At 48.0% G+C, this 16,826-nt stretch overlaps 1 protein-coding gene across 1 annotated transcript; it reads right to left on the bottom strand.

Annotated features, from left to right (window-relative positions):
- Window positions 1-16,219, bottom strand: TAF1C (TATA-box binding protein associated factor, RNA polymerase I subunit C). The gene is made up of 15 exons (XM_078600004.1): window positions 16,181-16,219; window positions 14,712-14,944; window positions 12,686-12,779; window positions 11,896-11,996; window positions 11,397-11,486; window positions 11,108-11,157; window positions 10,410-10,633; window positions 8,920-9,054; window positions 7,266-7,389; window positions 6,345-6,416; window positions 5,464-5,599; window positions 4,503-4,631; window positions 3,845-4,049; window positions 2,896-3,033; window positions 1-2,058 (listed from the first exon to the last, which is right to left on the bottom strand). Exons 2-15 carry the CDS (start codon window positions 14,904-14,906, stop codon window positions 377-379), a joined length of 3,375 nt encoding a protein of 1,124 aa, XP_078456130.1. The 5' UTR covers window positions 14,907-14,944; window positions 16,181-16,219; the 3' UTR covers window positions 1-376.
- Between the last annotated feature and the right edge of the window lie 607 nt (window positions 16,220-16,826).

Raw genomic sequence — 16,826 nt, 5'->3', positions numbered from 1 at the left:
TGTGGTTCAGAAATGCACGCTTTATTTTTAGTATAAACATAATTTTAATTCTTAAATAACATATGTACATGCATCTACCATGACCCAGAATGCATCTGACATCAGGAAACAGATGCAGGTAATTAACTGACATCAGCAGGCTAGGATTCATCATTGATTTATTGAGTTAGACGGTGTTAGGTGTAAAATTTTCAACTCCGCGGTTTAACCAACGATCGTGTAGGCCGTAATGCACACCATTAACGCGCTAGCGAATTTAACGTGATTTTGGTGAAACGAGTTTACATTAAAACTACACGTTTACAAAAGTGACGTCACGCCTTAAATGGTCTCGCGCGCTGACGGTGCACGACGTCGCGTTGGTCTGGCCGTGCTTTCAGAAGCCCATGGTGAACCTCTTCTTCTTCTTGACCAGGGAGGCCGCCGACTGCGAGGACGGCCTCTGTGGCAGCGGCGTCGAGGAGCTGCCCTGGCTGTTGGAGGTGACGATCCACGGCATGGGGGAGCCTCCTGACGGCTGGGACGAGAAGCCAAACGGCAGTAGCCTGCTGCTCGCCGGCCGCGAGACAGCGGCATCAGCCTCCTGGGATTGGCCGTCCACGCCACTCGAGGGCTCTTCCTCCCGCTGCAGGCCGTCGCCCGGCGCTGGTCCGAGGTGCTGGGACGAGGAGGGCTCTTTCTGGAGGGAACTGAGCGAAGGCGACAACGGCTTTTGGGACTGCCTCTGCAGGTCAGAGGCTTGAGCCGGCCGCCTCGCACGGGAGAAGAAGGGTGTGGATGACTGGGACGTCTGCGACGGGCTCTCTCCAAAGAACGTGTTCGTCCACAGTTCTACTTTGTCCTGCACTGCTGTCTCTGCGAGCGATTGCGGTGCCGTCTTGGAAGGGTTTTTCTTCAAGATGGAGCTGGGAAGGTTTTGGCTCGATGCCCCCAACAAGTAGGGCCTTGAGTTGGAGGCAGCTACATGTGCGTCATCCTCAAAGAGAGAGTGCTGCGAAGAGTCGATACCCATCGCAGCCGAGACTCGGGTGTCATCTGTGAAATGACCTTGCAAGATGTCAGGATCCAATTCTACCTCATCCGGGTGGGATGACCGAGAGAAAAGGTCAACTGAAGTAAAGCTCTTCTCAGAGCAGCTCATGGTCTCAGAGAATTCGGTCGCCCACTCGGACGCGGTGGACGAGTAGCTGCCCTGGAGGCGTCGGTGGCGTCGGCCGCGCAACTTTTTCACCCTCCGGCGCTGTCGAGCGTCCCGCGCCCTCCTCTTGGACGCTATGCCCAGCTTCTCCTCCCACCACTCGTGCCACTCACCGTTCCATGCTGCCGTCAGGCGGCTGCTCAGCTCGTCCTTCGCCTCCGCGTCCGCCACGGGCTTGGGGAATAATACCGGTTCCTCTTCCTGTGGCAGTGACAGCACAGGCAGCAGCAGCTGCAGCGAAGGCTGCGCCTGCAGCTCCTCGCTCCTCTCCTCCTCGGTGCTGCCCCTGCCCGCCGTGACAGCAACCTCCGCGCCCGCCGCCACTCCGGCTCGCAGCTCGGCTCGCACCAGGCCGACGACGATGCTGCTGCTCAAGTCAGACGGCTTCTCGGGCATCCGGCGATGCAGGTGACGGAAGAGCTTGACTTGTTGGCGTCTGGCTCGGTGCGGCGGCAATTTGCCTGCCGCCCGCCGCTGCAGCAACAGGAAGCCGGAAGCCCACCGCTGGCAGCGCTTCACTTCTGATCTGAGAAGATCCGCACTTCCATCAGAGACAACTTCTCCTCCTCCTCCTCCTGTCTCACTGTCCGCGACCGCCGAGTCACTCCCGTCGCCCCTCAAATCTAGCGCCTTCGTGCCGCCGCTCGGTGGCGGAATCACCCTGCGAGGCGTGTCCAGCATCGCTGGGTCAGGTGGGGCGGCATTGTGGGTCGCGGAGGGCGGCTCGGTCGCGCAGTCGACAGCATTCGCGGTTCCAGGGGCGCCGGGCCGCAGCGTTTGGTAGAAAATGTCGCCGGCTACGGAGAGCTGCAGCACCGTGAGGCGGCCACAGCTGCCCTGGTGTGGAATGGCCGTCACCCCTGTGAGAGGACACACCCACACGCGAGGTTTCGCTCGTATGCAGCCACCTTTTAAAGGTGCAATGGTGCAGCACTTTGTCAATCCAGAAGGGCTTCCCAATGGCATGCGGGTCATATGGCGTATTTGAACATACATCGCCACACTGGTTAGTGTAGGGGAGCAAAGACATGGGAAATAATATAGCACAACTATGGATTTTGTTCTACTACATTCTGCTCCTCACAATTTAGCCCCAAAATAGCTTATAGCACCTGTCAAGCATAGTGGTCACTCATTCAAGCTCAAGCCTCTGTGTATGTTCAACTTCTTTCGCACCGTACGTAGCCAATCGTGCTAATCTTGCTAGGTTTCCGAGGTCTGATGCGATCAGGTGCATTCCCAATGATTTGGTAATAGTATTTAAGGTTAAGTAAAACAAAGATTAATACATTTTCAGCCCTTTGCTAATCCATTGGTAGATGAAGGCCTCCCCGTGCTGTGTCAGTCATGTGTGACTGCAATTCACATCTCAATTTGAGTGCGGCTGGTGAAATTGCAGGGAACCCAGGACTGGTTCAGAAGTCACTTGCCACTGATGTTGGCCGGAACTGGGAATCAAACTCATCGCAAAGCACTCACCACGACGCTCCACCAGCTCCCATCTACATAGCACACACAAACACGTGTATCCACACACACGTGCGCACAACACCATTCGCCACGAAGCGGCGATGACGTTACCACGGCGCTTGTTCTAGGCTCGGTGCACTGTGAGGCCATGTGCAGTCGAAGGCTTGCTGGCAAGAGGACATGGGACACACCCAGGTGTTATGGGTTGTACACATGCACGCACAGACCTGCGCCTGCGGATTCCAGTCTGCGCCGCAGCAGGTGCTTCTGTTGAGGCAGCAGTGGTCGGACGTGACCCAGCCACTCGCTTGCACACGCCAGCTTGCGAGGCAGCGAGGTGGTGCAGCACGGCTCTTGACCACCACCTGCAAACACGCAGCAATAAAGACCATATCTTAGGGATGGGTTTCAAACTTTCAAGGACAAGTATGCTCGTTTACTCAGGAAAGCCTAACCAAGTCTCATGAGGGTACTAGCAAGTTTTCGCCGTAGAGGGTGGTCATTGCTGTGTAGATTCCAACTGAGTAATTTGTGGGCAAGTTTGGACTATGATGCCAGCACACAATAGCCCACTCTTGCGAACGACGCCACGAGTTCATAAACGTCCAATGTGGAGATGGTGCTTATCTATATGGTTAACGCAGCCGCTGGAATTGAACCTTTGCAACAATCGGTGAACTTTCGTCAGATCTGTTCCATTAAGCAATCACTTTAACACAGTTGTATGCAAGCCAAAGTGATGTCACCTGCACAGATGGAACTTCATGCAAGTGAAAAATCCCTTCCGGTGACGTCATATACATTCATATAAATTGAACACAATTATTTTTTTCAGATCGTGCAACATTTTTAATGTACGCACAACTTTTGGATCTTAGATTCATACGAAAATCGGGAGCCCATCCCTACAGTACATAAGCAATGTATGAGCATATTAATATGTTCCCAGATTTCAAGTTTACACACTGCATCAATCACTTTAATCATTGAAGGCCGAATAATCGGTTCAGATTGCACACGCCACCGACGTTTGCCGTGGCCTGGGATCGATCCCAGGTCGCTCGGTGATTAGCGCGGTGCACAAACCGCTAGGCCACCACTCCCCACATTTACATACACAGACACGTGAGACACTCTAAACACAAGCGCAGGGTGGGCCGTGCGTGCTGGGTTTACCCGTGTACGACAGCATCAGCAGCTCGTGCTTCCTCTGCGTGCCCAGGAGCAGGTGTTGGCGCTGACCCCCGGAGGCGGCGCTGCTGCCGATGCCGCCGCCAGGCCCATGCGTGGCGTGCGCGAACAGGGGAGGACAGGTGAGGCCGTGGTTCCAACGCAGCATGGGCAGAATGGGCAGCCGCTCGTCCATGAGGTACGCCGAGTACTGCCGACGGCAGTGGCATGGATGCGCAGTCGGAAAGGAATATTACAAGCGACGTTTTGGGCCATGGCCCTTATTCATACCAGAAATGCCGTTCTATGGAGAATGGCCTTTGCCATTTAACCCTACTTCATATAAGGGCAAAACATTATGTAAGTTTGAACATTGTCCAAACTGTAACGTTATGCAATTTGAAAAAATATTTTATGACGTCAAATCACGCCTCGTCAAATTACTGCATGTTGGTATTATTTAACTGAATGTCACAGTAAAGTGAATGGCTGGTTCAGTGGTGTATCGTGGTGTGAATAGGCCCCGGTGTAAGGAATAAAATGGAAATCTCTCCCTCCTACCCCCCTTTTCAATTTCCCCACTCTTTGCAGCCTGGTGCCGGGCCCCTCCGGTTGGCCAGGTGAAGAGCACCTGCACGGCTTGACCGGGGCACATGCCTCTAACCTGCGTCGTCACCAAGAAGTGGAAAGGGTTAACCGGGTCCAGGTGCTGGCTGAGCACGACTCGTTCTCCCTGCTGGCATCCGGCCGCCTCGCCGATCCGGAAGAGCGATGTGTTTCCCGCTCGACCAATCTGCCGGTGCGCACCGTGAACAAAAACAAAACAAAAATAGGTTATTCCAAAACCGCCTTTTAAATCCACGCGCACAGCACAGTCATAATGAACACAAGGGTTGACAAATCACTGTTGAGTGGCCAAGTGGCTGACTGGGATTGAGCCAGTACTGCTGAGATCCTCGGTGTGAACCCAGACAACCAACGATGATTAAATCAGCGTTTTGAGATACGGTGAGATAATGCGTAAATAAAAATTGTACTTTTGTTTTGTTTGGGATTCTGAATTCCAGTCACCAATGAGAAAAAATCCATCATATTTGATTAGATTTTCATTTGACTTTGTTAAATCCAGCCTAAGTGGTAGAGACCTACTTAAGTGACTTTATAAATAGTTTTGTGATGTCATCTTCTGGGGATATTTTCAAGCACCAAGTGGTTGGTCTTTTTTTTTATCATGGTTACTGAGCACAGGCCCAAAATACCAAATGGCTACAGACAAGGCTATTGAATGAATAATATAAAATAATTTAATTGAGGAAGATTATTAAGAACTTGGGAAAAGGAGAGGATGGGAGGGAATTCCAAGTGGAGTGGTCCGAGGGAAGAGGCAAACAGACAAGTGTATTGACCTGCAGTGTGGTGGTCGAACATCGTATGGATGAGATGATACAGTAAGTCTGGTAGACCAAGTTTTCAACATGGGCGAAGGAATCATTGAGAGAAGTTAATTACCAGCCACGAGAGTTCCAATTGGTGAAAATGTCTACATCTGCATAGACATGATGCTGACAGCACAACTGCAATATAATTGGGAGGGGAAAAAAACATTAATAAAACCCCATGCTGACCCTGGCGTCGGTGGCATCCACGCCCGTGCGGTCGGCGTACGTGATGACGCGCGGGTGAGCGGTGAAGTGGCACCAGCGCCACTGAGATTCGGCATCAAAATGCAGGTTCCTGGTCTCCCTCCGCACGCTCTGCAGGCTGCCGCCGAGCGAGACGCCCGACAGCGGACACAGTTGCCAATCGCACAATCACACACGGCGCTCCGGACAAGCTGCATACCCCCCCGGCATTCGAGGCGTCAAATTGCATTGAGAAAATCTATCGTCAAGAACCTCCACCACCACACACAGCCAAACAAACGGTCACGTGTGCAAGTGTTTAACGCGCCAATTGTTCTTGTTTCAGCTCGCTCGCCGGTAAGTTGATAAACAATCCTCACAAGATCGTCACTTAATTTGAAACTACATCAAATGTCATCAGGACAATATCCAGTAAGTTAGAAAAACAATACAGGAAGTCAGAATCTGACTTGTGAGCACAAACAATAATGTCAAATGCTCGTACACGTGACAGTTAAATAATTTGGCCATGTCAGGTGGTATAGGGTCTGAACGACACAGATTTGGTCAGAGCATTGTGGTCTAACGCGAACATATATTACGAATAATTTCGGCTGTTAAAATAAACGTTAACTCAGAAAGTGTCATAACAGGAGGGTAAATGACTCAATGATCCAAAACCTTATCTCGAGCACATCGTACAGAAATGCCTTGAGGACGCTCAAATGCTGGCAGTAAACTGATAAGTGGATTCACAATAATTAGTGATAATTTTTAATTATAATCACACGTTCATTTAGATGCTACTCGACAAAAAGAGATAAAAACTGTATCCTTCCCGGCTTTTGAAGCAATCACCAAAGTGAATTCGCTATTTCTCTTGCCTTTTTTGCGCGACCCAGAGGTAGACGCTGCCACTTTCGCTGGCAACCAGCAGCTCGCCGGGGATGTGGGGGCTGCAAACCAAGCAGGCACAACGCGATCATTAGTCACCGATGCATAGAGGTGTAAAACAGAGGTAATAATAAGGTACGTCGGTCAAAATACATCCCTGTGCTCATTATACAGGCATCAAATCGTGCGCGTAAGAATCGATTAGTTAAGATTTGTGCAAATTATACACGAATATACACTTTGGATAATGTAACAAATTGCACAAAACGCGACAGAAGATACAAATGAGAAAGCCAGGACAAACCAGACCTGGGGTTAATGACAATTGTAATCTTCTTCTTTTGTATAATGGGAGAAGCTTATAATGGGACGTCTAGTTTGGCGATCCACTCGGTGGTTTGCCGAGATGCCAAGTGGAGAAATGTAGTGCCTCCTACAATAGATCTCAGTTGGCAGGTCGATAAAATACGTTCCATGGTCTGGGACTCATGGTCACAGTCAAGACGGGGTCATCCAACCGTCTGGACCAATTGTAATTGTGTAATTAAATGCAATTGTAAATTATTTGTTTAACAATGCCACCGTAGTGTTCATTAATTTCACTGTCATGTCAGTTAATGCTTCTGGAATTGTAATTATAATTGACCTCTGGTTTGGTACAAACGAGACAGTACAAAAATAGCCAGAGCAAACTGAACAACAGTTCAAGTTGACACAGGCAAAACGCACGAAAACAGGCAAAGTACAAACAAAAAAATAGCAAATGACATGGACAACATCGGGAGATGGAAAATCCGAACGAGGTAGTAGTACAAATGAAACAAACAAATCGATTCTTGAGTCGTGGCTTGGGGGAGGGATGTGGGGGGTGGTGTGAATCGTGATACCCTAACCAAGAGCCCTTGCCTGACCTGACGGTCAAACATGTTGCGGGTTCCTCCAGCTGCACCACCTCGACGCACTGCGGCCGCAAGGGACGCTCGCCACCGGTCTTCCACAGCCCGCAGAAGTAATCCGACCGAACACCAACAAAAACTGCACACGGGAAATCATCCCCACCACCCCACCTCCAAAGTCAATGAGAGGTTGATGCCTCTCAGTTACTGTTACCGCTGTCAGGCATTCTGTTCGCTCTGGCTGTCCATTACTCTTTGAGGTAAAAAAAGGAAACGTCACGGAATTAAGAATCTTGAGGAGTGTATTATCATCCAAAGGAAACCTTCTAACATCCAAAGACCGACAGATTTCCCAGGACAGCAGCTACCTAAAAAATAAAGGACGATGCTGTGATAACCAGGACAGGTGGCAACCCTACAGTCCCACTGCCAAGACTCTTCCCCTATTTAAGTCGCGACTGAAGGCCGTCCTCATCTCTCTCTCGCTCTAAGGAGCGTTTTTACTCTCACCTTGAGCACTGGCGTCGTAAGGTGTCGGAGTCATTGATCTAAATTCTTCAGTTCACGCAACATTATGCAGAAAATTGCGTTTAAGAACTCGTGTTTTTGATTCACAATCGCCGCAGGCAATGGGGCTCATGTGATTCATCCAGCCACCCCTGTAAACTAAAAACGCCAGTTACAACATATTCTTCAATTTAATAATAACCTTTGTGACAATTAATCAAATCAACGATGGCGAGTAGTTACGATCCTAATGATTACACCGTCTCCTTTGCCTCCCTGTCTTGTGGCTGCCTACGCCTCGCATCTTCCCGCTTTCCCTTCGCCTGCGACAAACTATCGCCCACTTTTTCTGGACAGCATCTCAAGCTGCGGTCACATTTAGACCGCGATATAAATCCACATTGTATTGTATCCTACTCCTTAGTCCCTGCTTGCTGTCAAAAGAAAATCGCTCTTCAAATGTTCGCAATATATTTGTACCCCCCCTTCCTCCCTCACCTCATTTCAACATCATTTGAGATAGGGTCACATATAGGCATCGCGGACCCATCTTGCATTTGAATTGCATTAGGATTGTATTGCACGAGCAGTGCGTGTACACTAGAAAGTTTGAAGACTGCTGTATTTACGATTGCTATTTGTATGCCTCTACGTTTTGCTGACCCGCCCATGCTGAACATCTGTGAAAAAGAACTTCATAGCTCATCAGATTTCTCCAGTCAAAATAAAGATTCTAATTCTGTTTTACCCAGGTCTCCCTTCCCTTGACGAGACATGTATTGTCAACACGCTGTCACCCAGTTGTAAATATAGTATTACAGTAAAACCTTGGATTGCGAGCATAATTCGTTCCGGAAACGTGTTTGTAATCCAAAGCACTCGTATATCAAAGCACTCGTATATCAGTTGTGATCACGTGATGCTCGGCAGACAAAGCGTATACACGTACTACTCGTATTGCAAGACCTCGCTCGTTTATCAAATTAATATTTATTTAAAAATGTTGCTCGTCTTGCAAAACACTCACAGACCAAGGTTTTACTGTATTTTCATTAAGCTCAGTTCCGCGTTTACCACGGTCGCAATTATCATCGATGCCGTCGCGCGACTTGAAAACCGCCGCACATGAAAAATTGTGACGAAATTAAAATGTAGGTCTCACCTTCTTGTCGAACAGAACTGGTACTGATCTGACGAATGCCTCCTGCGAGATGGAACTTCACGGACGGTTTTAGTATCTTGATGCAAGACGATAGACATGCTTTCCCCTCGCACTTCTGCGCAATTGTCTGAAATGCTGGAGAACCAACAAATTAAGGGATTTTTAACAGATCGTACTGTTATTGAGCAGCATATTTAGAAATGTAAACATTCAAACGTGGCTTTCAAGATATTGACCATTGATTGTTAAATGTCTGCGAGTGCTGGGGAAACAGAAGAGCTGCCCTCAAAAAACCAAACTAGGTTCGGTCCCGGCCTGACATTTGGCAGTTCTTTTTTAATCTTGAAGCTTTCGTGACTGCAGGAATCCATACTCTTTGGTTCTTTCGGTAAAGTCACGTAGGTAGAAAATAAAATAAATTATGCCTACGTGTATAGTTTTATTTTATCTGCAGTCGAGATGCAACCAGCCATCGTCAGAAACAGCATTTAAAGGTTTTACGTTGCTCCTTCACCTCATTTACAGCTCATGCCAGGGCTCTCTCAGATAGGTTCTGCATGTGTAACTCATCATAAGGTGTGGTTGCTGCTCTATGATAAACCAAAAAACCCCATTTAAATAATGGTTATGAAGTCAGATAGACTAGTCTCTACTTCGATGAAGGTGTAATAAATTGGTACAAGGAGCACCCAATGTTAACCTGTTTAGCTTTTAACCTGTCCCAACCCCATGCACTGAGCTGGACACTTTTTACTGATCATGAAATAGCCCTTGTCTATACTCTTTGGGTCTTTCGGTAACGTCACGTAGATAGAAAAATAATTGTAAAAATTCACGACGTTTCGATCGCAACACAAGCAATCGTCTTCAGGTGAAAACATACAGCGGGAGAACTGCTGAGGCAGGAGAAATATAGCGGGAGAGCTGCTGAAGCAAGAGGTTATATAGGTTTTCACCTGAAGACGATTGCTTTTGTTGCGATCGAAACGTCGTGATTTTTTATTATTTTTCTATATAAGCGACTTTACCGAACGACCAAAAGAGTATGAATTCCTGCAGTTACGAAAGCTTGAAGTCACGATTTAGCCCTCGTCTAGCTTTGAATAACGTATTAAAATAATACTAAAAGTATATGAGCCACTCCATGACGTGACATGCTGTTTTGGCAGATAGAATAGGGTGATGAAAATCCAACGAGGTGATTGGGTGGCTCATACCTTGGCAGTGCACCGAACCGTCACTGCTAAGATAGATGGTGGGTTCGAATTTGGGTTTTAGCCAATCATGATTAAAGCGACTTCTCACGTGTAGTGAGTCGATGAGTCCCAGTCCAGTCCGCAAATGTGCACACATAACCCCCACAATTTTAAATGCGTTTGTTCCACTTCATTTGGCTTATTTCAGCTCCGAGATAAAAAAAACTGTTGTTTGATCGCCAAGCGACGAACACTCGAGGCCGAATGAACAGAGAACGCTTGCACTCAGGATACAGAGGGTGTCCATGCAGCTGCCCAATGGGTAAATGAGGAGCCCGTGCTTGCGAGCCCCTAACAGCGGGTGGTAGTGGAGGCAGCCGCCCGTGCACGCTGCATCGAAACGCTCCCGTGACCGGCGCTCCCGAAGCTCCTCGCGGAGGCAGTGAGCCAGGACGTGGTGGGGCACCTCCCAGAGCGCGTCGCCCAGGAGGTGAGCGATTTTCTCCCGCTTCTTCTCCCTGATATCCGCCAGACACAGCAGAAACTGTCACCAGTGTTGGCCGCATTGATTGATTTCTTATTACATGGCCAATGAAAAATAAATTTACCGCCGTTGTTTTATGGAAAAAAATATTTGTCGTTCCTCCCCCTGTAACTTTTGAACTAGAAGTTGCATAAGGATGAGTAATGTATAAAGAAACATTATATGCAAAAAAATATCCATTCCAAATTGCACTTTTTTTTCTTCAGGAAAGCGAGATAAAGTATTTTAGCCAGTGGTCGGTTGGTTGTGATTATTTACTCGTCATGGACTGCTGTATTTGAATATTTTTTTATAATCGTCATTACTATTGGATTTAATGATTCCGCTTTTAACTCAAAAAACGAAACTCAGTCGTTGGATGATTGTGAGAACTGATTTTAATCGATGAAGCGATCGATGTATCGTTACAAAAGTCAGCTGCAGCCAGTAAAATAAACCTGCGACCTACTTCCTGTAGCTCAACATGCGTCCAGCAGCCACCTGCTCCCCAGCCTTTGGCTGTAACAAAAAAGACACACATTCACCGCCACGGAACCATATTTTAAATGAATAAATATTAACTTTAATCATATACAGCCCTTTTATCAATTTCTTTCTGGATGAGGGCCGAGTCCAAATCCTGCGCGTCGTGGAGGTTATTTAACCATGCCTCACCAAATTGGTCAGTGCAGGTAAACTGTCATCAGAGCTATTATCATATATATTGAAATGTGCCACAAGGATCCAGCTAGGCTCACCGTGGTATTGCTGAAGTTGAAACAGGGCTCCAGGAGCTTTCCCATGGACAGGAACGCATCACGGGGATGATCCATGAAAAAGTTGCTCATCTGCAGAGACGACATAGTTAGCGGTGACTCGCGAAATGCTGACAAACAATTCAAATCAAGAGTTTGCCTTGGCAGAGGGGTGCAAGCACCAAGCATGTAACGATGCAGAGATTCATCCATTTTTTTACTTTCGTAATCATCCGCCATGCCCAATCCTTTGGTTGAGTTGATTTAGTCATTCCATCTCCTTGGCAGAAGTCCTCTCACAAGCCTTACATATGCATCAAATTTTGTGTATAAATATATTATGTATAAATAAGGCAAACTAGAGGCTAATGGTACAGATGAGACGAAATAAAACTTTCGAGAGACAAAATAATTGAGAGGATACAAATCAAAAATATATTCTTGAACATATTCGTAATGAGAGACTGAAGATCAGGGACAGTGTTCCTAAAAAAACATTTACCTGCTCGATGAACTTGTACGATTTAGCATGGTAGGCCTCTCTCTTTCCTGGGCCCATCATTTCCTCATTCCGCTCGTCCTCGAAGTCTGGGATTGTGCACACTTGCAGGTGACAGACGACACACGCAGTGCGGTGAGACGCCAGATCGGACATCCCACACATCCGAGATCCTTCTCACGGCCTTAATTAAAATTTAATAAAAACAATGCAGATGTAAGAATAACTATTTATTTTACTTTTTTAATATAACATAAATTTACCAATTTTTTTTAACTCCACCTTTCACATTATTTGCACCAAGTATCATCAACAGTGTAACAAACTCGAGTGTGACCACAACAACGGGCTAAGCAATCATTACTCATAAACCATAATTTTTGCATGACGAACACTGAAGAAAAGCGTGAATGGATTCTGCAATGCTTTCCAATGTGTGTGTGTCCTCCTAAATATCTATATAAAATTAATGTGTACTACTTGCTATTACACTTGAACCTTTAATGAATAGAACGAAACAAAATATGAAAAGCACATAACGAAGCATGGAGAGGTGTATGCTTGGAGTTACAATGAGAGGGTCACGTGTATTAGAGAACATACACGGGGGACAAAGCCATCATCATAACCGTTAAGATAAGTAGACTTGGCAGAACATGACGCTGGAAGGGATGAAGGCTGGTGGGCGAGAACAATGGTGCAGTGGCATGGTGAATTGTTCCTGTGCGTCCTAATGGGTTCAAACTCCGTTGAAAATTAGGTTGCTCCTCCCCCCGCCGCCACATTGTGTTACCTTCACTCGGAGGCAGGAACGGCAACGCCACTGGCTCTACGGGTTCCCACTCGACTCCGTGGCGTCTCTGAGAGACCCATCTCGGCTGCTGGCCCTGCTCACAATGGAGACAGAACATTGTCAATGCCACAGTTTAAATTTACCTAGACTGCAAAAACATTCATCGCTATGAATGAAACTGCGCACACACAGATAAATATAGACAAAGCACAAAACAAACACAAAGAGGTGAAATTAAGCGGAGTGAAATTGACCAGGTTGAAAGGGCAAGGCGTTAAAGAGCCACCTCGAATATTATGTAGAGATTCAACCTTTTTTATGGCAACAAAACAGGTGTTTAAGATGTTAAAACACCAAACTGAAACCTTTTACAGGAATCATGTCTGCATTAACCACAATACTTGTGGTCAGAATGCAAACAAAAAAACATACTCTGAAAATATATGCATTGTCTTTGAAACTGATTGGTCCACACCAGAGACCGCTTTCTTTTGAGCCTAGTCTCAAAACGGTGTTAGACCAGAGGACGCCGAAAGGCGTACAACCTTCAGCCTAGTTTCAAGATTAAACCTAGTCAGAACTGACGTCGATTAAATAATGTGGACTACAGACTTACCTCATTTAAATATTCAGACCTCTTCCAAAGAAACTGGAGAATTACTGCTTTTTAAGGATATGCAATGGGGCTATGCTGAATTAAACGGATGTGCAGTGAGACTGGTCTTGTTAATAGACTGTGGCATAAGAATGACCTGATGAGCATGGTTGGCTCCGTACGGTGCGGGAGAAGTTCAACATAGATACATACTACAAGACGACCGTGTTAAATTAAGGAAGGCAAAGAGAAACCACCAACTATTTGTCGATTAGGCTCAAATAACTCAGGAGTTGTGATATTATGACAATGAGCTATCGATCTGCCCTTGAGCACAGAACCTAAGCCGGGGGCTGTACTGTCACAACAATCACACAATGTAGCCAAATTAAGTGGAGAAACACATTTAATACGGTGGGTTTTTTACGTGCAGTCACTGGCGTCCCAGCTGATACCACCATTAACTCACTGCAATGGAAAACTTCGTTTAACAACAGGCATCTGACTGGATTCGAACCCAAGATCTCAGCCGTACCAATTCGGCGCTGACCTCTGAGCCACCCACCCACCTCAGGACTGACCTCTTGTAGAGACGTATGTCCACTATTTTTAACTTCTGCGTACGTAGCCAACCGTGCTAATTGCAGGTGCGGCGGGGGGGGGGGGAATGCAACAACAACAAAAATTCGTGCAATGCTAAAAACACGTTCCTTCGGAGTGGGCAGGTAGGAACTTGGTTGGACAGCGCATTCGTGCACGACAGACAAATATGCACGACAGACAGACAAATAATCCCTGGTGGGCAGTGTGGAACCTGTTGTTCCTACCTGTATAAAATATTATTTATTTTTGTCCTACGTGACTTTACCGAAAAAACCTAAGAGTATGTATAAAAGATTGACTTTAGGTAGCCAGGCAGCCAGCCAGGTAGCCAGCCCCCTTAACTATCGGCCCCTCCCATTTGCTTAGGCCCCTCCCCTTAACCCCCTCACTTAGGCCCCTCCCCTGACCCTCCCTCCCTCAAGCCCCTCCGCGGACCCCCCCTCCCTTAGGCCCCTCCCCTTACCCCCCCCTCCCTTAGGCCCCTCCCCTGACCCCCCCCCATATCCTTAGGCCCCTCCCCTGACCACCCCCCATATCCTGAGGCCCCTCCCCTGACCACCCCCCATATCCTGAGGCCCCTCCCCTGACCCCCCATATCCTTAGGCCCCTTCCCTGACCACCACCCCCCATATCCTTAGGCCCCTCCCCTGACCCCCCCTCAGGCCCCTCTCCTGACTCCCCCCTTCCTTAGGCCCCTCCCCTCTCCGTACCCGGCAGTAGGTCTCCACCAATCAAAGAGCTGTTAATATTATATATTTATTTATGCACGACAGACAGTCAAAGACAGACAAATAATTCCTGGTGGGCAGTGTGGAACATTGTTCCTACCTGTATCACCTCGTCTAAGGGACGTGCCGTGGAGCGCGCTTCGTCCACAGGGGTCTCCTGCCTCTGCACGGGCCCCAGCAGGGACCACGTGCCGGGCGTGAGGCGGTGGTCCGCCGCGGGTCCCGTGTTGTAGTGGGTGGGGAAGAGGCTCGATGGGAATGCCGTCAAATCGCAGCCCCCCCGAGGCCTCTCCATGCCCAATGGTTCTGGGGCTCCCGACTTCACGTGGGAACCTGGATCAGAGGGGGGGGGGGGGGATTTATTTAAGCAAAAATGTTGATTGCTGTGGGTTTCCCACCTGATGATTGCTTGTGTTGCGATGGGAACGTCGTGATTTAGTTTATTTTATACCTGCGTGGCTTTACCGAAAGAAACAAAGAGTATGAATCCAAAGGTGTTTAACAAAAATGCTGTTGATCCCATAGAAGGTACAGAACAAAAAACCCAATTGTGGTACAGTACTTCTATGCTGCCACATCTATGCTACCCGCTTTCACCGACCCGCACTGACCAACGTGAAGTATTATGGTCAAACAATCCCCATGATCAACAAGGCGTGGAGAGGGCCTTCGTCTGGCAGTGGATTAACGTGGGGCTATGAAGTATTACAATACAGCACTTAGTTTCACTGCAGTGCAGGAGTAGGCCAGTGTGCCGGCGTCATATCCAAATTATAAAATTTAACAGCAAATTACTGACAGGGGATGATGCAGTACGGAGCATTTATACAAGTAGGAACAACAGGTTCCACACTGCCCACCAGGGATTATGTGTCTGTCTGTCGTGCACGAATGATGCAGCACGTAGCATTTATCCCACTCCCCGCGCCCTCCTACCGTAAAAACTTGACAGAACCCTCCTGAAAGAGAGTTATGAGATGCGGGGAGGCATTTCTGGGTAAGCAATCGGAATAATACAGTGCAGTACTGTACTCACAACAAAGATCCCCCGTGTAGTCTCAACAGACTGCTGGGGCAAGTGCTGTTAGCGAGCACCTTAGAAGGCCGGCACTGCACAAGAGGAGGGTGGGTGACCATTACGACGCCCGGCCGCCTTTGTCTCCCTCGTGGCGATGTTTACACACTGCACCAGGTACTCATTTTAGGCCGAGTAGACCTAGGGGAGGCCCAGGAGCGGAGTATTCACGACACCCACGTTGCCTTCAACAGCACCGCATCACCGCTACGCGTGCTACGGCGAGCCCTTTGCAATCAATCCTCACCGAAATATTCATTTTAAAAACGCGTTTGGTTCTCACGTGTTACGTCATACGTTTTACTCAGAATCGAACTTTGATTCGGCTGCGTTTACAGGAGTATAAAAATGAAAAAAACTCAAACTTTTACCTTTCAAATCGCTCGCCGACGACAAAAATTATAATTCCTTACATGAGCTTCGTGTGCGCGTGTGTTTTTGTTGTATAATCGTAGCAATCTTATCATTCTCGTCCCATCAAACTCAGCGGCCACCTTCGGTCGTGATCTCGAACGCGGGGTGCCAACCACCAGTGTCCCTCTCATGACGTCATTGAAATACTTTCGAAAATTCACGGGGGTGGGGAGGAGGGGGTGAGAAGGAGGGGGCGGGGCTTTTCTCCTTAGGTAAGATGGCCGACGGAGTAAGCGTCCCACTGTGGCAGCTACTCATGGCGGCCATCTTAGGCAGGGATCTCGAACACGGGGTGTCGACCACCAGTGTCCCTCTCATGACGTCACTGAAATACTTTCGAAAATTCACGAGGGGGTGGGGAGGAGGGGCGGGGGCTTTTCTCCTTAGGTAAGATGGCCGACGGAGTAAGCTTCCCACTGATTGGCAGCTACTCATGGCGGCCATCTTAGGTGGGGATATATATTACGCGGGGCACCTACCGCAAGTGTGGCTTTGATTACGTAATCAAATGCTTTCGAAAATGTACGGGGGAAAGGCGGTGGGAGGGATTATTTCGCCCACCCCTACCCCCCCTAGGTAAGATGGCCAACAGACTAAGCTACCCACTGATTAGCGGCTACAAAGGGCGGCCATCTTAGGTAGGGATCTCGAACGCGGTGTTACCGCCTGCAAGCGTGACTTTGACGACGTTCATCTTCTTGGTTCTTTCGGTAAAGTCACGTAGAA

Source organism: Lampetra planeri, chromosome 13, assembly GCF_965212315.1.
Source record: "Lampetra planeri chromosome 13, kcLamPlan1.2.h2, whole genome shotgun sequence".
In the NCBI taxonomy this organism is placed as follows: domain Eukaryota; kingdom Metazoa; phylum Chordata; class Hyperoartia; order Petromyzontiformes; family Petromyzontidae; genus Lampetra; species Lampetra planeri.
The sequence above is the reverse complement of the archived record's forward strand: the minus strand, read 5'-3'. Positions and strand labels throughout refer to the sequence as shown.

What these genes read in the sequence shown, in the direction of transcription:
- TAF1C (XM_078600004.1), bottom strand. Translation starts at nt 14,906, where the DNA reads ATGGAGAGGCCTCGGGGGGGCTGCGATTTGACGGCATTCCCATCGAGC. An exon ending in CGTACAAGTTCATCGAGCAG is followed by an intron (nt 11,487 to 11,895) that starts GTAAATGTTTTT and finishes TCGTCTCTGCAG; the next exon opens with ATGAGCAACTTTTTCATGGA. An exon ending in CTCTGGGTCGCGCAAAAAAG is followed by an intron (nt 5,600 to 6,344) that starts GCAAGAGAAATA and finishes GCTCGGCGGCAG; the next exon opens with CCTGCAGAGCGTGCGGAGGG.